The sequence below is a fragment of the Crinia signifera genome, chromosome 2, assembly GCF_055691185.1.
Source record: "Crinia signifera chromosome 2, ASM5569118v1, whole genome shotgun sequence".
Lineage (NCBI taxonomy): Eukaryota > Metazoa > Chordata > Amphibia > Anura > Myobatrachidae > Crinia > Crinia signifera.
The window spans coordinates 220,516,755-220,540,257 of NC_139218.1; the positions used below are offsets into that span (position 1 = coordinate 220,516,755).

At 46.2% G+C, this 23,503-nt stretch overlaps 1 protein-coding gene across 3 annotated transcripts in view; it reads right to left on the reverse strand.

The window, feature by feature from the left end:
* LOC146060500 (uncharacterized) overlaps positions 1-23,503 on the reverse strand; it is a 334,626-nt gene that overhangs the window by 130,978 nt on the left and 180,145 nt on the right. For all 3 annotated transcript variants that reach the window (XM_083173757.1, XM_083173756.1, XM_083173755.1), the window contains 2 exons: positions 21,026-21,227; positions 19,656-19,834 (listed from right to left, as the gene is read on the reverse strand). In XM_083173757.1, coding sequence (XP_083029883.1) covers positions 19,656-19,834; positions 21,026-21,227 — 381 coding nt within the window. The remainder of the gene's footprint in view (positions 1-19,655; positions 19,835-21,025; positions 21,228-23,503) is intronic.

Below are 23,503 nucleotides of genomic sequence, written 5' to 3' on the forward strand. Positions count from 1 at the left end.
AAATGTCTAAAGACCCATACACACTAGGGGATATGGTCATTAGGTCTACAACAACTAGGTTGACAAGCATTGGGTCGACACCATTAGGTCGACATGCAGCAAGGTCGACATGGGTCAAGGTCAACATGGATCTAGGTCGACATGTATCTAGGTCGACATGACATTAGGTCGACACAACCATTAGGTCGACATCGGCTAGGTCAACAGTCAAAAGGTCGACATGGGGTTTTTCACTGTTTTTGAGCCGACATGTGCCGACAGGCGGTATTTCATGCCCTACCATCCACTAGGGCATGGTGGGAGAGTAAAATAGTGTGCCGAGCATAGCGGGGGGATGCGGTGCACTTCAAACTGTGGCCATGTCGACTGTGTCGACATTTGGGTAAAAAAACAGTGAAAAACCCATGTCGACCTAATGTCAACCTAATGTCATGTCGACCTAGACCCATGTCGATGTTAACCCATGTCGACCTAGTGGTGTCGACCCAATGCTTGTCAACCTAGTTGTTGTAGACCCAACAATCCCAACCCCACACTAGACGATGCGTTCAGTGAAATATATTGTTGAACAATTTCCCTTGAGCTTCCCAAATGTCCTGGACAAACGATTTGTGCTTACCCATACCTCCCAACTTTTAAAGAAGGGGAAGTGGCCTTAGGTGCTGCTGTTCCCAGTTCTACCCTATCCGGTAATTGCAATCTTGACCCCCTCATGCCCACTTTGGAATCTTGTTGATTTATGTATTGCAGGGAATGCCCTGTATATTACCTGTATAAAAAGTTGTGTAATATACTCACTGGAAATCGGACTGTGGTTTACCAGTGATTTTATGTACATTAAAGTGTTGGTCACTGTACTTCACTATATTAAGTTATTTTTACATGATACCGCCCCAAAATCATTGATGGGAGGAACGAATGATGTTGAATTAATCAGCGCCTGAACCAGAGTTATGTATACTTTTTTGTTGTGACAGTAGTGCCCCTTATTCACATTACGTCACTCAGTAGTGTATCTTGTTTATGTTACGCTACAAAGTAGTACTCCTCAACCATGTATGGGACGCAGTGGTGTCGTTTAGCACACAATGCCCACTGTAGTAGTGCCCCTTACACATAATGCCCACAGCAATAATACATTGTGATGGCATGACATCACATACACTGTGCCAGAAAAGGAAGCTGCTGGGACAGGCTTTCTGTTGGAATTGCTGTGCGGTGTGTGGTGGTTGCCCCTACTATTAGAGATGGTGGAACTCAGTTTCACCCCGTTCCCGCCCTCTTTAATCCCTGCTGGTCACACATCCAGTGTGCAGCAGGCATCTGGGTGGATAGTAAGTTGGTACAGGCACCAGAAAGTACTACCGTGCTTGCATCATTTGGCCTATTTTCTCATCACAGGTATCGGGGAACATGATGGACCTGAGCCTGATGGGGAGGGCAAATCTTTGGGCCTGATTTAGACCTGCTTGCTAGGCTGCAAATATTCGCTGCCTAGCGAGGTGTTAAATGCCGTCCAGCCAAATGCATGCCCACCCCGCAGCTGTAATCTCCACGCTAACATACGCTTACACATCCACTCGCATGTAGCCACATAGAGGAAAAATTATTCGATGGTCGCTCAAAATCGAAGTATATTTCCACCCTTTGGTATGAAAAGTAAGTCTATACCTACTTTTCAAATGGGCACTTTCTGACGAATTGGATGCCACCAATGCAGTGGCATCACTAGTGGGTGCAGCCCACACCCCGGGTGTCACCCTTTTGGTAGGGTGACACCAGAGCTGCACTCACACCTGCACCCACGCGTCTATTCTGCGGTCTGTACATTTCAACAAAAGGTGAAGCACTGGTGCAGTCAATCTAGTTCTATATCAAATTATAGTTTTCCTCCATTTTTCATTGATTTCAATGGGAAACAGCGGTCATTTTTAAAATGGTTTTTGTCTCAATCTGAAGGGGGCCATTTTTGGATACACAGGTTAATATCAAGCTAAATAGAAAGCCGCCCAGTTCTCTGACACATATTAAGGAAAGGCGTATGCACAGGGTGTGCATGGTATGCACAGGCACACCCTAATGTCTGGCACCCCCATCACCAGGGCTGGCATTCTCCCTGCTGCTGGGCCTTATTCTAGTTCACTCTTAGAGGCAAATTCCTTCTCAAATAGACAAAACCATGTGCACTGCAGGGGAGCAGATGTAACGTGCAGAGAGAGTTAGATTTGGGTGGGGTTTTTCTTCAAAGCGAGATCTATATTGCAGTGTAAAAATAAAGCAGTCAGTATTTTCCCTTCACAGAAACAAAATAACTCACCCAAATCTAATTATATCTGCACCTGTTACATCTGCCCCCCTGCAGTGCACATGGTTTTGTCCATCTGAGAAGGAATTTGCCTCTAAGAGTGAACTAGAATAAGGCCCACTGTCTGAAATGCAGCAGAAGCGCTGGCAGCTAGAAGCTCCTCGCATACCACAGTGACTGTGACAGTGTATGCTATAAAGAAGGCGGAGCTACCTGCTGCAGAGGGGGCAGAGCTTCCCACGCAGAGGGAGATCTGCAGAAGCTGTGAGTATTACCTGTGGCATTACTTATATTTAATATGAGGGACAAAATGTATATGGCATTACAGTAGGCGTTAAGAATATGGCACTATGGGGGACATTATTTATATGGCAATATGGGGGGGGCAATACGTTTATGCAATGAGGGGACAATACGTATATGGCACTACGGGGAAGCATTATGTAAATAGCACTACAGGGGGCATTAGGTAAATGGGACTATGGGGGCAGTACATTAATGACACTATTGGGGCCAGTACATAAATGGCATTATTGGGGGCAATATGTATAAGTTACTACGGGTGGGCATTCTATAATGCACTATGGGGGACACTGCGTAAGTGGCACTACTGGGTGCATTATGTATATGCAGGGCCAGTGGTGCAAGTAGAAAAAAAGTCTTAGTGGTACTGTGCTGCGTGCCGAAGGCACGCGTCGAAAAATGGGCGTGGTCAGGGCGTAGTTAAGGGGCGTGGTCATATGACACAAGGGGGAGTGGCTACATGACAAAACTTTAGAGCACAATGACATTTCTGTTTGGGCTTGTGCATTGCATCCTGAACACAAAATGTAGGGGTCAGGATCAAAGTGTAGGAGCCAGACAAACCATAAATAGGGATATTGCACGCCGAAGGCACATGGCAAAAATGTACACAGGACTGCCGGTTACACGTCACACACCCAATACATATTACCCATGCCATAATGCCCATTACACATTATGCCACACATAGTAATGCCCATTACACATGCCACACACCGTAATACCCATTACAAATAATACCACACACCGTAATACCCATTACACGTTATATACCAAACACCATTATGCCACGCACTGTAATGCCCATTACATATAATACCACACACTGTAATACCCATTACATACATTACACACGCTGTAATGCTCACTACATAATATGCCACATAAGTGCCGCTTACCTACATGCTCATTGCTATGGGTTTCATGCTCAATGCCAGGGGTTTCAATGTTTCATGCTTACACCCCTGCATATTACCCATGCCATAACGCCATACCTGCTGCCCAACACTGGGGGGTGGGAGATCGGAACTCACAGCCTCTGCTGTGCAGCTATGCTGTCTGAGGTGCGCGTCCATAACTCAAGCTCCGCTACCATCGTGGCTGTATACGCCAAAGTCGCAGTCCGCCAACACGCATGACTGGGGATTCCGGGGGATTAAGTGGGCTTTCCGGGGCAGCGGGACACAGACTGCCTCGACAGGAGACACCCACAGAATGCGGGAGCATAGGCAATTATGTCATACAAATATACAATATAAATATATACACCAAAAAAAAACATATTTACACAAAAGCACAAACACATGTCTCATACACACATACAGTCAGATACTTGTACACACAAACATACATAGTCACACACCTACATGAAGAGTCACATATACACAGACTATATAGTGCCCCATCCTCTTCCCATCCATCCTGACATTGCACACAGGCGCAGCAGGGTAGATACTGTACACTCACTGTGTACAGTAGAAGTTCCTCCATTTGCCTCCCCTTCTCTCAATGCTGATGCTCTGCTGCTGAAACCTGGGCTGCCCGGCAGCGTGTCGTGTCACGCCGGGGAAGTAGAGACTTAGCAGGGGGCGGGGATACACAGCAATGTATGTGGCTGTGCTGCTGCTGCCCGTTGCTGTCTGAAATGTCAGATATGTTCCGGCCCGGGCCCCGTCGGGTGCTCCACTGTTAGCACTGCAGCCGGCGGTTGCCCCGTGTGAAAGCACGGACGGCCACAGGTAAAAAGAGACTCTGAGCCGCTCGTGCTGCCGCCGTGCCTCGGCTTGATGTCACTGCGCAAACCTGCGCATGCGCAGTGACATGCGTGCCGGGATTTTATGGCGGTACGGGGTACCGGCGGAATATGTTATAGCGGTACACCGTACCGCCGCACTTTCACCACTGTGCAGCGCTATTTTTGTGCAGGCTCCAGCAGGAACTGTGGCCCTTATTCTAGTTCACTCTTTCTGACAAAGTATTTCTTAGATGGACAAAACCATGTGCACTGCAGGTGAGGCAGGTGTTACTTGTGCAGAGATAATTAGATTTGGGTGGGGTTTTACACCTGCCTCACCTGCAGTGCAAATGGTTTTGTCCATCTAAGAAATATTTTGTCAGAAAGAGTGAACTAGAATAAGGGCCACAGTTCCTGCTGGAGCCTGCACAAAAATAGCCCTGTGTATATGGCACTATGGTGTCATTATGTATATGCCACTATGGGTGGCATTATGTATATAACACTACAGTGTGCACTATGTAAATGGCACTATGGGGGTCATTATGTGTAAGCATCAATAAAATGGCATGGGCGTGCAGGCGGACACAAAATTTATAGTTGCACCATATAATTCCAGGGGTGCTGCCATGTCTGATGTATAATTCCCAGGGTGCTGCCATGTGTCGTGTATAATTCCATGCAAATAAAAGAGGAGCTGTCATGACATCAAGTACTGTGACATGCTCAGTCGCCAGGGCCCTTTAAAAAATAAAAGTTTATTTTTGTGTATTAAAAAAAAAAAATACACGTTACCTATATGGGTTGACAGTGTCTTTATTCAGGATTCACTATTTAACCCCTTACCGACACAGCCTGTTTTTGCCTTCCTGACAGAGCCCTTTTTTCAAATCTGACATGTATCACTTAAGTGGGGATAACTTTTTTTTGCTTTTACTTATCCCAGTGATTTTGAGATTGTTTTCTCGTGACACATTGTACTTCAAGTTAGTGGTAAATGTTGGTCGATACAGTCTTTTTTTTTGTGAAAAATACCAAAATGTCGTAAAAAAATGGAAAATTTAGCAATTTTCAAAATGTTAAATTTTCTGCTTGTGAGACAAATAATCATACCACTCAAAATAGTTAATAACTAACATAGACCATATGTCTACTTTATGTTTCCATCATTATTTCAACCTCCTTTTAATTTTTTTGGACACTAGGAGGCTTAAAATATGAATAGCAAATTCTAAAATTTTCAAGAAAATTTCAAACACTGATTTTTTTAGGGACCAGTTCAGTTCTGATGTGACTTTGAGGGACTTGTATGTGAGACACCCCCATAAATGATGCCATTTCAAAAACTGCACCCCTCACAGTATTCAAAACAGCATTTTGGAAGTTTCTTAACCCTTTAGGTGTTTCACAGGAATTAAAACAAAGTGTAGGTGAAATTTCAAAATTTAATTTTTTTTGCAGATTTTCAATTTTAATACATTTTTCTAAGGAACAAAGTAGATTTTACTAGAGAAATGTGACTAAAAATTGATTCCCCCAATTCTTTTGTTTTCATAAATATCCTATATGTGGCTCTAGTGTGCATGTTGACCAAACCACAGGCTTCATAATAGAAGGAGCACCTACTTGATTTTGGAGCCTCCTTTTTATGAGATTATTTTTTAGGCACCATGTAGGTTTCTAGGCACCATAAGATGCTAAAAGTTAGGAACCCCCCCACAAGTGACCCCATTTTGCAAACTACACCCCTCAGGGAATTCATCTAGGGGTATAGTGTACATTTCAAACCCCCAGGGGTTTCACCAATTGTGGTACAACTGGGCTGTGAAAATGAAAAATTAAATTTTTTTTACACAAAAATGCAGTTCTGGCTCAAAATTTTTCATTTTCACAAGGAATGAAGGAGACAAAGCACCCCAAAATCTGTGCCCCAATTTCTCCCGAGTACGGCAATGCCTCATATGTGACCAAAAATGGCAGGACTCAGAAGGGAAGGAGTGATATTTGGATTTTGCAGCACACATTCTGGTGGAATGAATGGTGGGTGCTATGTTGCATTAGCAAGACCCCCGAAGCACGGTGAAATGATGAACCTAATAATCCATAGATGTGTGGTATATTTTAAAGCACTCCTTCATACATAGGCCGGGTTTGTCGGGGCAAGTTTCACAGTGGAAAATAGTTTGCTTTCGTATTCCCTTTTTATAGCAAACTTTGCACCTTTTTTGTGTCCTGCCCTTTTTTCCAGTGGAGGGGATTTCGTTTGGAAAATGCTGCCCTGATACAATACGGGGGCCAGTACTAGAAGTACTGGGGCCAGTACTAGAAGTACTGGGGCCCTCTGCCTGCTGGTTCCCAAATATTAGGCCCTTTATGACTTCCTCTTGAAAGTGCATAAATGTCCCCGTCTGGCTGGTAGAACGGAATAGTACGTAAGCGTTATACAGTGCCATCTGGATGATATACACGGCCAGCTTCTTGTACCATATTTTTGTTTTCCGCAGGGCACTGTACGGCTTCAGTACCTGATCTGAAAGATCCACTCCGCCCATGTACTTATTGTAATCTAGGATACAAATAGGTTTTGAGGTGTGGGTACTGGTACCTCGTACAGGGACGGAGGTGGTACTGTCTCCGTGAATTGTTGTCAGTATAAGGACATCCCTCTTGTCCTTATATTTGACCAACAACATATTTTCGGTGCATATTCCCCTGCTTTCACCCTTTCTCAGTAATTGGGCAACGTGCGTTTTTGGGAGGCCTCTTTGGTTCTTGCGCACAGTACCGCAAGCTGCTGTACCTCTTGAACCAAGGGCCTTAAACAGGGGGATGCTGGTGTAAAAGTTATCCACATAGAGGTGATAACCTTTATCCAGGAAGGGGTGCACTAAATCCCAGACAATCTTTCCACTAACACCTACGAGGGAGGGGGGGCATTCTGGCGGTTCAATTCTTGTGTCCTTCCCTTCATATACCCTAAACCTGTGGGTGTACCCTGAGGTACTTTAGCACAGCTTATACATTTTTATGCCATACCTTGCCCTCTTATTGGGAAGGTACTGGCGGAATTTAACCCTTCCTTTAAAATGTATAAGTGACTCGTCCACACAAATGAATTTTTGGGGGATGTACATCTCAGCAAATTTGGCGCTGAAATGATCAATGACCGGCCTGACTTTGAATAGCCGGTCAAAGGTGGGATCATCTCTGGGTGGGCACTGTGCATTATCGTTGTAATGCAAAAATTTAAGGATTGTCTCAAAACGAGTCCGGGTCATGGCCATACGATGAAGTGGGGGGCTGTACAGAACATCTGTACTCCAATATTGCCTAATTTCTGGCTTTTTAACTATGCCCATATGTAACACCAGACCCCAAAACGTCATCATCTCTACTGCATCTACAGGGGTCCACCTAGCAAATGATGACGTGGGGTTTTGGGCAATAAACTGCTGGGCATATAAATTACTTTGGTCCACCATTAAATTTATAAAATCATCAGAGAAAAAGACTTTGAAAAAGTCAATTTCTTTGAGGCCTGTACTATCAAATTGGATTCCTGGGTTGGCCAAAAACTCAGGAACCTGGGGCTCAAAATTGTCTGGTGGTGGGGTCCATACGAGATCAATCATTGGGGGGGGGGGTCTAGGCTGCTCTACGGGGGCGTCTTTGAGGGGGTCCCTCATCAATAGAGGAGGAAGAGGAGCTTAAGACAAATGCCAATTCATCGCTTACTTCACTGGCTGTGTCAGTGTCAGAGGCAAGAAGGGCATATGCCTCCTCCGCTGAAAACAGTCTTTGCGATGATTGGGACATTTTTATTATTTTTAAGTGTAGTGTAGGGGGGGGGGGTACAAACTTTATTTCAACACGGGGGGTATGTAGTGTGTATGTAGTGCTTTAACACGTGTAAGTTTAAAAGAAAAAAAAAAAGCTCCTGCGCCAAAAATTGAGCACAGATGTTGGTCAGTAACGTCCGTCACTGATCAGCGCTCAGCGGGCACAGGACACCCACAAAAGCACCGTGGGTGTAAAAACAATTAAAAAAAAAAAAAACCACAGCACTCTCCAAAAAAAAAACAATTTAAAAAAACTGCTGAAAAAAAATTATATCAACCCTGTGCCAAAAATGCTGTTCAGTGATGTACGTCACTGATCAGCGCTCAGCGGCCACAGGACACCCACAAAAGCAACGTGGGTGTAAAAACAATTTAAAAAAAAAAAAACCACAGCACTCTCCAACAAAAAAAACAATTTGAAAAAACTGCAGAAAAAAAATTATATCAACCCTGTGCCAAAAATGCTGTTCAGTGATGTACGTCACTGATCAGCGTTCAGCGGCCACAGGACACCCACAAAAGCAACGTGGGTGTAAAAACAATTTAAAAAAAATAAACCACAGCACTCTCCAAAAAAAAAAAATTTAAAAAAACTGCAGAAAAAAAATTATATCAACCCTGTGCCAAAAATGCTGTTCAGTGATGTACGTCACTGATCAGCGCTCAGCGGCCACAGGACACCCACAAAAGCAACATGGGTGTAAAAACAAAACCCCACTGCACTCTCCAAAAAAAAAAAACTGCAGATCAGTGATGCAGTGATGCAACACTGATTAGCAGTGAGGGGCAGCAGGCACACAACTGTGGGTGCAACCTGACAGGGTATATATATATAAAAAAAACCTGCACCCCCAAAAAGTTGCTGATCAGTTAATTTATACTGATCAGCACAAAAGGGGGGGCAGCAGTCAGTTGCACAGGCAGCACAACCTTTGGTGCAACTGACAGGTATATATATAAAAAAAAAACCTGCACCCCCAAAAAGTTGCTGATCAGCACAGATATACTGATCAGCACAAAAGGGGGGGCAGCAGACACAAAATATAGCACTCTCTATCACTCTCTGTCACTATCTCTCACTATCTCTCACTATCTCTCACTCTATGACACTGCAGCAGCAGCACACAGGAAGTCACAAGATCCAGGAAGCATCCAGCTGCTGGCAGCACGCTACCAGCGGTGATCTGGTAAGTATTAGGCAAGGATCAGGTCAGTATATCACGACAGATTGGCACGGTGACCGCTCTGCACGCAATTCCAGACCGGAATGGCGTCTGCAGCGCAGTCACCGTTAGTTTAAATCACGCGCCATGGCTGTGATTGGTCCGTCGGTCCGACGGACCAATCACAGCCTTGGGGGCAGGTGGGGTGAGGTGTGGTCATCACCGGTGACCCCCTCACACCCCCTCACACCCGGCGGTGATTGATCCCTGGTGTTACCGAGCATCTGATTCGCCGGTAACACAGGAAAACGCTGCGATTGGCTGTTCACATTGAACAGCCAATCGCAGCGATCGCCGACGGGGGGGAGGCATCGCCGCCCCCCCTGGGACATGTCTGCTGTCAGGGACAGCAGACATGTTTAAACTGTCACCGCATCTATAGACGCGGTGACAGTTTAAAGTCATGACGTATATATACGTCATGTGTCGGGAAGTACATCCCGGCCATGACGTATATATACGTCAAATGTCGGGAAGGGGTTAAGTAGGAAATCCTCTAGTTCAGAATACGCTTGTGTTTGGGAATATAACCAATGTTATCATCATACAACAGAGGTTCAACCAGACTCATGCCCCCTGAGTCACCTCCTGTCCCATGTCCCGTCCAGCCTCATGCCAAATGCCTCTCCAGCGTCCGGCCCCATCACTTGTCACCAGGGTTTAAAGTGGTCCTGGAGAGGTGGTTGACCGAATTTTCCCTGCAATACCTCATCAACTGCTCGCCGGGTTCTTTTGCACAATGGCATTTATTCCGATTACCCAGTCCCCTGTGTGTTTAGGCAGGGGAGTGATGGTGAGCGGCTGTGCATGCACATATACCATTATGTGCATATGCAGCCGCTTGGTACGAACAGGTGCAGCAAACTGCTTGATCACTGTCCTGTTTGCACCTAGCAGTGCAGTGGTGGGCAGGGGCAAAGGGAAGCACCCATGTGAACGCTGAGTGTTTCATGGGCGTGCCCATGAAAACGCTGGCATTCCCATGCTAATACTTCCGTGATGCAGGTTCAGGGGTTGGGCAGCTGACGTCAGCTGCCCGACCACTTCCCGTACAGGGCACCCGCAGACTTAAGACACTTGCAAAATCACTTGATGGTCGGTGACCATCAAAAGATTATGTCCCCACACGCAAGCCTGAGAATGGATGTATATGCAAAACATCCCTTTGCATGCGTGCGGGGATGTTTGACGGGGGCAGCTGGTAGTGCGGGCGGCATTTGAATAGCACGCAAAGCTGTGAGTTTTGCAGCTTTGCATGTCAACCAGAATAACCTCCAACATGTATCATATGCGTTACCAGTCATTGCCTCAGGATACAATGGATCCTTGTGACAGCCATGGTGATCTCCGGATCCGATGCACACGAGCATCATATCGGAATCAGACGTAAATTACATACTATTTGACACTTTTCACAGGATTTATGTCATATCAGCGAAAAGGGATTAATATCTGACAATATTCCTCAGAGCCCTTTGTGATGTATTTAAATCAGCTAACCCAGTGGTTCCTAACCTTTTTTCTCTCCCGTACCCCTTGATTAAGCTTTTCATTTATAAGTACCCCCTTCTCTCAATTTGAACTATCCACAAGTACTTACAAGTGGAGTGGAAGTGAGCGGTATGTGTTTCCTTATGCATATCCATATATTAAGGAGTAGTGGAGGAGTAATGTGTGGTCAGGAATTGAGTCCCTCTGTGTCTGTCCGCTTGCTGTGTACTGTCTCCGGGGTTCCTGCTAACGCCTGTAAGATAAATGCCGCTGCTTCCTCCACCTGTGGCAGCGCAAGTAGCTCCCAGTGGATTTCTGATCGGGCAAAAACATGAGAAGACGCTAATGACGATGCAGTCAGAACCGGAAGTGATGTAACGTGATTCGTCTCCATGGCAATGGGAGACTTATCCTGGAGACTTCTTCTTCCACCATTATCAATATTATTTTCAAGTACCCCCAACTGGTCTGCAGAGTACCCCCAGGGGTACTAGTACCCCAGGTTGGGAACCACTGTTCTAACCAATGGTGATATTCTGACTGTCCCTCCTCTGCGCCCTTTTTTCCCAGCACCGAGGAGAGAGAGGGGGAGAGGAGGGGGAAGGGAGGAGTGAGGGACCAGAGAAAGAGGAGAGGGAGTGGAGGGGAGAAGAGGAGGAGAAGACCCAGCACCGGGTAGAAAGTACATCAGAACCTGTGCTGGGGACAGTTTGAAGCAGACCCTGAACATGGGAATTGGAACTGGCGGACGAGACCTGTCGCCAGGGAGAGAGAAAGGAGGAAACCTTTTGCTCCTCCTCCCCCTCCTCTCCATCTTCTTCTCTGCTCCTCTGCTCCCATCTCCATCTACTCCTCTCCTCCTCCTCCTCCTCTGCTCCCCTGTTCCGCTCTCTCTCTACTCCTCTCCCCCCTCCTCCTCTTCTCCCTCTCTGCTCCCTCACTCCTCCGCTCCCCTTCCTCTCCTCCTCCTTCTTTGCTCCCCCTCATCCTCTCCCCCTCCTCTACTGCCCTTCCTCCTTTCTCTGCTCCCCTTCCTCCTTTATCCCTCCTCTCCACCCTCCCTCCTCTGCTTCCTCTCTCCCTCCTCTCTCTATCACTCCCTCCTCTCTATCTCCCCCTCCCTCCTTTCAATCTCTCCCTCCCTCTCCTCTTTTCCTCTGCACTGCTCTCTTTTCCCCGCCATCTCTCACCTCTATCCCCACACTTCCCCCCCTCTCTCTCTTTCTCTCTCTGACAATCCCTACATGCACTGTCTCTCTCAATTCCTGTCTCACCCCTTTCTCTCCCTGACACCCTCTCTCTCTAAATCTAACCATTTTATACCCAGAATTGACCTTTCTACCAAAGCTGAGTGACATCACAAAAGGTGAACATGCCGAGGAGAAAAATCAAATCCTATCTAACTATTCTATCAATTAGGTTATTAAAATATTTTAATCAAATGACATGTACATGATCATCAAGTGACATTTTTATATTTTGTCATGTGAAAATGAATTGTTTTCTTTTGGGCCTTAACGTGGGAATGTCTGCAAATACTAATGTGTTATTCCAGGGGTCTTCAAACTATTTTGCTCTGGGACCCCATCAGACAATAAAAATAATTACAGGACCCCAGCAAATTACTGCAGAAGGTCATCACGTCACACATGTAGGCAGTAGGCAGCACATACATGGCAGCATTATGGAGGCACAAAATCAGTGGCGTAACTACTGTAAGGCAGCCCCAGCTGCTGCTTGGAGGAGCAAGCGTCAGTGGGGTCTGTGTGGGCGCCGGTACCCGCTCAACGCACTGACATGCTGCTACCTGCCGCTGCCCACTGGCTGAGCACCGGAGGTGAGTCAGCCACAATGCGGGTGTGGCCATGGCAGAGACGACAAATCCCCCCCACTGATTTAGTTGACTGTACACAGAGCCGGCTATTGGCTACTGTGTAAAGGATGGCGATGCGGATGGGCGTGCTAGGGCGGCCTGGGATGCGTCGGAGCCAAGAGAAGCAGCAGTGTCTGCTGGTCTCTCTTTCTCTCTCCTGCTTCAGCTTCTCCGTTATGCGTGTGATGTCATCACGTTACATGCTGGGGAAACATACTGGAGAAGAGCCGGGGGGGGGGGGGGGGGAGGGGGCGCCACAAACTTTTTGGCAGGGGGAGCAAAATTTATAGTTACGCCACTGCACAAAATGATGTGAGGAGTCTAAAATAACAGACAATTCAATAGATTTTTGAGACTTGAATCACTGACTAAGATTAGAGAAGTCATCAGCGTGATGGTCAGCAACATGGAGTCGTGACCTCATACTGAGAAGGTCGGGACCCACTGTGGGGTCAGGACCCACAGTTTGAGAACCGCTGGGTTATTCTAAAGGCAAGTAATAAAGGGGTTGTTTTAAAGTATAAGAAAAGTATGAATAAAAGAAATAAATTCTGCACAGTACTGTATATCTGACATTTTTTATAAATCGATATTTATAATTTGTCTTATCAGCATCCTCTGCATGCTGTTGAATATGATTTTTGTGTCACTCTTAAATTCACAGAGCTAAAATTCGAAGCTAAATACATAAGTATTTTTACATTTGCTGTGCAGATGAGTGAAAGCTATTGTTTTCTTTGTAAGCTATTTTCTGCAAAGTGGCTGGCTGCCATGTCCTTTGGTGGGATTACTGACAGGAAGTTTGCAATATATACTGTAGTTAAAGCTGTAATCATCACAATGACTTCTAGGTTGACATTTAATGGGATGCGATTTTTAGTAAGGTTCTGAAATCGCACAATATCGCATTTTCCAAAATCGCAAATTTTTTTTAAACATATACTAATTAATGGGATGCGAATTTGTGGGTGAAAAGTGAGATATGGGGCGAAATGTAATAGGGTGCGATTTTTAGACTAAAAAAAAATCGCACCAAATCGCACCTTTAAAAATCGCATTTTTTGCTGCGAATTCGCATATGTAATGAGATGCGAATTAGCGGCAAAAAATGCGATTTGCCGCGATTTCGGGCGATTTTTAGTCATGAAAATGTGCGCATTTTCATAAATGCGATTTTGTGCAAAAAAAAAAAAGTTTAAAAAAAAACGGCGTGGGGTCCCCCCTCCTAAGCATAACCAGCCCCGGGCTCATTGAGCCGGACCTGGTTCCAAAAATACGGGGGGACAAAAAGCATAGGGGTCCCCCGTATTTCTGAAACCAGCCCCGGACTCTTGGACCGGTCCTGGTTCCAAAAATACGGGGGACAAAAAATCTGGGGGTCCCCCGTATTTTGAAACCAGCACCGGGCTCCAACAGCCCAAGGTGTCATGCCACAGCCGGGGGACACTTTTTATACAAGGTCCCCCGGCCAAAACATGAGCACCGTGGCTGGTCAGCCTTGGACGGGGTACCTGGAGGAGTGGGGACACCCCAATAAAGGGGTCCCCCCCCCCAGGCTTCACCCGTCCAGGGCTGAAGCCCGGGGCTGTCACCGGCATCCGTGGCCAGTGGACGCCGGCCTGATAGGGTTAAATCCATCATACATATCATTACATTGCTTTATACCGGAGAACTACAAGTGCCAGCAGACCTCCCCCACATGCTGGGACTTGGAGAACCACAGGTCCCAGCATGCGGGGCATTAATGGGCCCGCTGGGACTTGTAGTCCACCTGTAAAAAGAATGTTTATAAAAAACACACACACAGAGAAGTACAAGTTTATTACACACACACACACCTCACTTTTACACCAGCGTTACTTACGATTCCTGGATCCAGCGCTGGTCTGGCTGCTTTACAGCCGGCTCCCCCCGCACTGACAGGCAGCGGGGAGAACCGGCTTTCTCCGTTGCCTGTCACCGGCTTTCTCCGTAGCTTCTGTAGCGCTGTCCGAGTGCTACAGAGGCTGAGAGCGCGATTGGCCGATACGCCTCCATGGAGACGCATAGCTCAGTCCTGATTGGCTGAGCTATGCGTCTCCATGGAGACGCATAGCTCAGCCAATCGCGCTCTCAGCCTCTGTAGCACTCGGACAGCGCTACAGAAGCTACGGAGAAAGCCGGTGACAGGCAACGGAGACAGCCGGTTCTCCCCGCTGCCTGTCAGTGCGGGGGGAGCCGGCTGTAAAGCAGCCAGACCAGCGCTGGATCCAGGAATGGTAAGTAACGCTGGTGTAAAAGTGAGGTGTGTGTGTCTGTAATAAACTTGTACTTCTCTGTGTGTGTGTTTTTTATAAACATTCTTTTTACAGGTGGACTACAAGTCCCAGCGGGCCCATTAATGCCCCGCATGCTGGGACCTGTGGTTCTCCAAGTCCCAGCATGCGGGGGAGGTCTGCTGGCACTTGTAGTTCTCCGGTATAAAGCAATGTAATGATATGTATGATGGATTTAACCCTATCAGGCCGGCGTCTACTGGCCACGGACGCCGGTGACAGCCCCGGGCTTCAGCCCTGGACGGGTGAAGCCTGGGGGGGGGGGACCCCTTTATTGGGGGGGTCCCCACTCCTCCAGGTACCCCGTCCAAGGCTGACCAGCCACGGTGCTCATGTTTTGGCCGGGGGACCTTGTATAAAAAGTGTCCCCCGGCTGTGGCATGACACCGTGGGCTGTTGGAGCCCGGTGCTGGTTTCAAAATACGGGGGACCCCAGATTTTTTGTCCCCCGTATTTTTGGAACCAGGACCGGTCCAAGAGTCCGGGGCTGGTTTCAGAAATACGGGGGACCCCTATGCTTTTTGTCCCCCCGTATTTTTGGAACCAGGTCCGGCTCAATGAGCCCGGGGCTGGTTATGCTTAGGAGGGGGGACCCTACGCCGTTTTTTTTTTATAAAAACACTTTTTCACATTTTTATTAACAGGACCATGCACAGATCTCAATGATCTGTGCATGGTTCTGTCAAATTCGCCTGTCAGAACCTGGTCTATTTTTTTTGCGATTTTTGGTAACATTTACCAAAAATCACACCCTATTACATTTGCGAGTTGTATACTTTATAATGGGAAAACATCTGGATGCGAATTGAAATGTGACTAAAAATCGCACTTCTAAAAGTGCGATTTCGCAGTAAAAATTGTGATTTTTTACCGCGATTTTCAACCTATTAAATGTGCGATTTTCGGAAAATGTGCGATTTCGGCCGTTTTTGACCAAAAATCGCACATGTCTAAAAAATCGCACCCTATTACATTTCGCCCCTGGTGTGATTTTTAGTCATGAAAATGTGTGACTTTTAGTAATGATAATGTGCACATTTTTAGACATGTGCAATTTTTTATAACATGAAAGTGTGCGGTATTTAGTAAAATTAAAAAAAAAAAAAAGGAGTGAGTCCCCCTAACCAGCCCCTTGCTCACTGAGCCGGACCTAGTTCCAAAAATACGGGGGACAAAAAAACTGGGGGTCTCTCATATTTTGGAACCAGCAGCGGGCTCCAACAGCCCGCTGTGTCATGCCACAGCCGGAGGACACTTTTTACGTAAGGTCCCCCAGCCATACCATGCTCATGGTCAGCCTTGGGCGGGGTATCTGGGGGAGTACCCCTTAATAAAGGGGTTCCCCCCCCCCAGGCTTCACCCGTCCAGGGCTGAAACCTGGGGCTGTCCCCGGTGTCCCTAGGCGGTGGACGCAGGGCTGATACGTGTAAAAATAAATTAAAAAACATTGCTTTTTACAGTCAAACTACAAGTCCCAGCAGGCCTCCCCCACATGCTGGGACTTGGCGAACCACAAGTCTCAGCATGCGGGGAATTAACCCCTTCAGTGGTGGGTCTTTCTGGGGCAGGAGTACCTAAATAGAACATGTTTTTCCTGTCCCAGAGAATGTCCACTGATGGGGTAGATGAGCCCCAGCGCTCCCCTCCCCTCATGTGACCACCACCCCCAGCCCCTGCACTCCAGCGGAGCGGTCTTCAGTCTTCAGCGGAGCTCCCCTGACGCTGCGGCCGCTGCCGATCATAGCAGCACACTGACCGGCAGCAGGCGGCAGGCTCGGGGATGTTCGGGCGGCTTGGGAGGACTCGGGCGCCCAAACACCTGAGCGATCCCGAGTCCCCCGAGCCGTGCCAAACATCCCCGAGCCTGCCGCCGTCTCTCCCGAAGTAGGCGGTGGCAGGGGAGCTCCGCCGAAGTGAAGGTGAGGAGGGGCACAACAGTGGAAGTGGGGAGGGAGCAGCCTAGTGGGGGTCGCTGGTGAGGTGATGTGCCAGTGGTGCACACCTGCAGGCACCACTGGCACACGCCTGTAGATTTGTGGCATGCCCGGATATTTTCTGGGACTGCCCGCTGCGGCACCGCCGCTTGGCCCGGAAAATTTCCAGGACTGTCACTGAAGGGGTTAATGGGCTCCCTTTGACTTGTAGTTCACCTGTAAAAAAGAATGTTCAAATAAAAACACAAAGAAAAGTATAACTTTAATACATACACTAATAATTTTATACCAGTATATATACCATTCCTGACTCCAGCGGTGAATCTATGCTGCAGCTTCACCTCGCTCTGTCTGCAGGGTGAGCCGGCTTCCTCCACATTTATTCCCGCTTTCATCCTGTTATAAAAGCATTCAGTCCTGATTGGTTGTAGGGGTCTCCATGGAGTGCACTGCTAGGTGCGAACAGGATGGCGAACATGTACTTCGCCATGTCCACTCACACCCTGCATCTGCACATGCGCAGCAAACACACAGGGGACCGAACCAACTAGAATAACCCCTACTGTTGCTGGAAGTCTGTGTACTTCCATCCAAGTTGTGTATCGTTCTATTATCTATATGATGCTATGCAATAAAAATTCTTTAAAAAAATATACATATAGGCACTGGGGTTTTTTACCTATGGGCTGCAGGGCTACAGCTCCCCCAGGTAAAATCTGCCACTGTTTGTGAGACTGCTCTGGCTTCACTGTGACTGGCAGTGACTTCCTATAGGAAGTACAATTCACTCAGGGCAGTCCCATGGGAAGGTGTTAACCTCCCTCCAGGATGCCTCTCTATGCGCAGCTGCGGGGAAGCCCCAAAAACATTCCCGCATGTGCAATACCGCGGACGCTACTGCGCATGAGCCGGACCTTGGACCTGAATATGCTCCAGGGGCTGCTGCAAAAACAGCCGAAAGAGGCTGGGGCCAGCGCACTGCGCAAGAGCTGCCCCATACCAAGGAATGGCGTCTTTGACCGGGATTTGCAGCAGCAGCAGTGGGGACCAGGAGCACAGAAGCGGTGGCAACGGAGGGGCGGGGGGTTCCTCATTGTGGCAGCCCCCCTCCTCTACAGAGGTAAGAGTCGCCGCTGCATATAGGTGTGGATGACTACATGCAATGGAACAAAATAGAAAACAAATACTGCTGCTGGTATCAAAATTATTTTGTTCCAAAAACAATTATAACAACTACATATATTATCATATCATAGCCAGAACACAGGACTATCTAGAGTAGACCAATATAATGTACATACAATATATTTCTGTGGCCACAGATAAACAAGTACAACTTTAATAGAGTAATACCCAAGTCCAGCCGCATATAATAAAAATATTTTGCCGTCAAAAAGTACGGTTGCATGAATGAGCATTTGGGGATCGCTAAAAGCAAGTAGCAAGAGGGTAGTGGAAATGAGGAAGAATGTTAGTAAAGTGTAAAATATAAAAGATGTATGGGAAAAAATTACTAAAAACGAATGACTATGAATGTACATATTCATAGCCATTCGTTGTTAAATACTGACCATAGCTTTTGCTAATTCACTTAGCCAAACATACGTGTCTGTTCTCTGTTTTATGACTGGTATATTCATTTGTATTTGTTAATTATGAATAAATACACCATAGAAAAATTAGAGTTGTGGTAAAACCTAACTACGGTTAACTCTCTTTCTTTGAGGTTCCTGGGCCCACAGGGCTAACATCGGGGTTGTAGGCCTGGGCCCTAAATTAGATAACTCTTTTCTGTTTGCAAGATAATCCTGGGTTCCTCCTGACTCTTTCTCAAATATGGTCTTTAATAACTGAAGATGCCATAGTTTATCACAATGATGTTACATAATCATTATATAATATATTATGTCACTTTCTAGGGCAGTGGTTTCCAAACTGTGGGGTTTATTCTAGTTCATTCTTTCTGACAAAATCCTTCTTAGATGGACAAAACCATGTGCACTGCAGGGGGGCAGATGTAACATGTGCAGAGAGAATTAGATTTGGGTGAGTTATTTTGTTTCTGTGCAGGGAAAATACTGACTGCATGATTTTACACTTCAATATAGATCTCACTTTGAAAACCCCACCCAAATCTAATTCTCTCTGCACAAGTTACATCTGCCCCACCCGCAGTGCACATGGTTTTGTCCATCTAAGAAGGATTTTGTCAGAAAGAATGGACTACAATAACCCCCTGTGTGCCGTGGCACCCTGGGGTGCCTCAGAACACTTGCAGATGTGCCCTGGGTTAGTGGTCCAGAAGGATTCAAAATTATTTATGGTCAATGTAATAACAAAAAAACAGTGCTTGCGGCTTCCAGTCATAAAATATGTGGGCAAACAGAAGCAAATCTTGTCCCTCACCACATAATTAAACTTAATGATGACATATAAATATAACCAACTTAATTTTTCAAAATGTTTGGCCTAAGGGTGCCGCAAAAGAAAATTCCGATACTATAGGTAGCCATAATTTAAAACGGTTTGGGAACCACTGTTTAGGGGTTAGTTAGGTAATTTTTTTAAACAGACCGTGCATCAATTTGGATTTTAGTGGCCTTTCATCTAAACATTTCACAATGAATTTTAACTTGCCTGAGAATGTGGCAGGAGTCGCACCAAGAGGGAACAGCAAGGAAAATTAGGATACTCTTGTAAAGTAGATGGAGTTGCAGAGTCCAGTTTTTTGGGTGGAAATCCTGTCCTCAGTTTTAGCTGAAATCCTCCAACATTAAGCTTCCCTTCATTAGTGAAAACACGGAGCATACAATTCCCTAAATAAAAAACTAAAAGTTTAGTGCACTAAAAATACAACAAATAACACATTCAAAACTATATGTCCTAAAAAATAAAATGTATGCCTATTTCAGTGTAATAAATATGAAAGGGTGTTATTTTTCAGTTAGACATTATAAGGGGAAAAAATGACTTAAAACCTCTACTAAAACAATAAAGCTGAATAAATATTAACCACCATTTTTTTTCCCACAGCACAGAACATGATTAAAAACAAAAATGAGATTGTCAGTGATATTTATTACATAGAGGACACAGGAAACACCAGTGTTTTTCTGAAGGACATGTAACTAGTGCACGAGGAGGTGCACAAATATGTCTTATATGAAGGATGACCATGGTCTGCTTTAACTTGGGGGAAAAGCTGCCAAAAAGTAGCTCCCTGCCTACCCCTTCCCACCTATACCTCATTATACTCAAAAGCTGGCTACCCAATAGAAGATATACTCCTTGAGCAAAATTGTAAGCTATGTAGTGGCAAACGATCTAGAGCAAACACACTGAATGCTACATATTATTCAGTGATGTCACTCCCCCCCCCCCCCCCTGCTCAGAAAATGCAGTCTTCAGCACTATTGTCAAAATTTGACTGCATGTTCAGATGGTTTAGGAGAGCCTTAAAGCATACCTCCCTACTGTCCCACTTTTCGTGGGAATTACCAGTTTTTTTGGGACGTTCCTGCATCCCGCCCGGGGGTGGGAAGTTGGGCGTTCGCCCTGCCATCTGTGAATATATGCTGTGTGCATGCTGCATGGGGGCATGGCCTCGCAGGAGCAGCGAGAGTATAGACCGCTCCACCTTGCGACTAGGCCATGCCCCCAAAATTCTCGGGATGTGCAATGTCCCTCCTTCTGTCTCTTCAATGTTGGTAGATATGCTTAAAGACCTGCGTACAGACTAGGCCAACCTGTGGCTCTCCAGATGTTGTCAAACTACAAATCCCATCATGCCTTGCCACAGTTTTGCTATAAGGGAGTGTTAAAACTGTGGCAAGGCATGCTGGGATTTGTAGTTTCCCAACATCTGGAGAGCCAAAGGTTGGCCTGTCCTGGACTAGATGAAATGCAAAATATATCATTATCGTGCATATCATTATATTTAAAGATTACATATCAATTTGTTTAAAGCATACTTTAAGAATTACTAGAATAGGCATTTAAATAATTACCAAGTACAGCTACTTTTTGAGAATCTAAGTCCACAGTAGTCACTTGAAACAGAACATCTGTATTAACATGTAGTTTTTTATCCTCCGTGTTTAGCAATTGGTGGAAACTGAATACAGGGTTTCGGGCTGAACTGTTGATTTTTGGTAAAATGACAATTGTAGGCACAGGTTTGCTTCCCGGATTTACAAATTGTGCTGAGACCTGAAAAGAAATAAGTATCAGTTATATTACTTGCTGGGACAGTGATTAAGGCTAATTATGGGTGTGGGTCATTGGGTAGACCAACCCAAGGTCGACATCATCGATTCGACCACTGAAGGTCGACATGGCTTAGGTCAACACCTGAAATATGTTGACATGCTTAAGGTTGACATGGATGGAATGCCGACACAAGCATTAGATCGACAATGGCTAGGTCAACAGTCAAAAGATTGACATGGGTTTGTTTTTTTAAGCCATAATGGCCCTTCACTCTGCTATATGCAATAGTAGGGGGGGGGGGAATGATATGATATAGAATGGGTATAAGCAGTCATCATTCATACCAGCTCCTTTTGCGTTAGAGCTAGATTCTACTTTATTGTCTCCATGACTTCTGCATAGAATATCTGGTATTAAGCAGCCAGAGCCAATATTGCCTAATTGAGGTGAAAGCAAGGTAAAAAGCACAACAATGGCAAGAAAAAGCACAGTCGGAAGAAACTCAGCTAATGGTCTTTGACAAGGCTAGAGTTAAGGCCCCCTTACATTATGCAATTTGGGTCTGTTTTCACCTAGAAATTGAGTAAAATCGGACCAAATCGCATGCTTATGACATACGATGCACGTCCCATGCACATCACACTGAACCCTGGCAAAGAGTATTGACCCCTGGCAACAAGCATTGACCCTCGGAGATGAGCATTGCCCCACCGCAGCGAGCATTGACCCCCAGCAGCGAGCATTGATCCGTGGCAGTGAGCATTGAGCCTTAGCAATCAACATTAACCCTTGACAACAAGTATTGACCTCGGTCAACGAACATTGACTCCTGGCAAGGTGAAGGTAATTTAAAATTAATTAAAAGCCAACTTAAACAACTTTATAAAACACATAGATTAATAAAATATATCATTTACGTATATGCAAGAATGGGTTGTGGTCAAAATATCGGCCAGCAGAATCCTTACAGTTAGAAGACCGGAAATTCACTAGCCAGAATCCTGACAGATCCAGGAGGTAAATACTGGGCTGATGTCAGGGTTAGGCATTAGGCACAGCGGCCTCTTTACTACTAACACACTGGGACAGGACTCAGGAGAACTCTTTGTTTGTTTGTCGCTCTCTGTCCAGTCCCATACCCTCTCATCGACAACAGTTAAGCACAGGTTAAACATATGGATAACTACAGTAGCAGATGGGATGCCAGTGATCAGAGTACCGATGCCAGCATACTGGTAGAGGGAGTCCCAACAGGGGTTTGGTAATTGTATTTGCCTATACAAAATATACTTACCAGACCCCAGTTAAGATTCCCTCCACAAGGATGTTGGAATTGGGTCCGACTGTTTTACACTAAACCCAAGTTGTCCATTATACAGAGGACGACCTGGGTTTAACCCTTCTTAAACTCTGAGTCGAATTGCCAGGTTGGTTGACCCGGGTTATAAGCGGTGGCACTTTTACACCGCACATCAACCCAGGTCCATATGTCACCAATCTGGCAATAACCCGGGTCGGAAGTGCAATGTGAAATGGGGTATATATTCCTCCATACTTCTGCTGTTACACAAGAGGCATAGCTGATAATTTCAGTGTGCTCTGACTGGGGTATGAGGAGCACCTGACATAGGGGGCTTAGGGTACAGTGTCCCAAGCACCACCCCTTAATCTGGCTCTGGCCATGGAAGTGGAGAACAATGTAAATCCGTGGTCCCCAACCTGTCACTTGCAAGCTACTGGTAGCTCTCCGCAGCGATCTGGGTGCCCACCCATCTGTCCCACTCCTTCGCCTGCTGCCTTCCCCCGCACTTCTTCGCTTCCTTCGACACTAGAGTTCATTTTTTACCTCTAGCTTCTGAAAGGTAGCACAATGCTGCACAAGTGTGGGGAACGATTAGCTCTGATGCCATATAACCCCCTGGCAATGTGCATAAACCCCTGGCAACGAATAATAATCCCGGGCATTGATCATTAACCCCTGGTTACCACGGCTGACCCCCAGTAATGAGCATTGACCTGGCAATGAGCATTGACCCCCAGGAGCAGGCATTTAGCATCGGCAATAAGCATTGACCACTGGCAACAAACATTAAACTCTGGCAATGAGCATTGACCCCATGCAATGAGCATTGACCCCGGGTAATGAAAATTGACCCCTGGCAAGGAGCAGGTACAGATGGAGCGCTCTCCATCCAACCGGGGCCTGGCAGTCAGATCGCCAACCGCCAGCACACGTCCCCTTCCAATGGAGCTCCCCGCCGGTACCCGACGCTCGC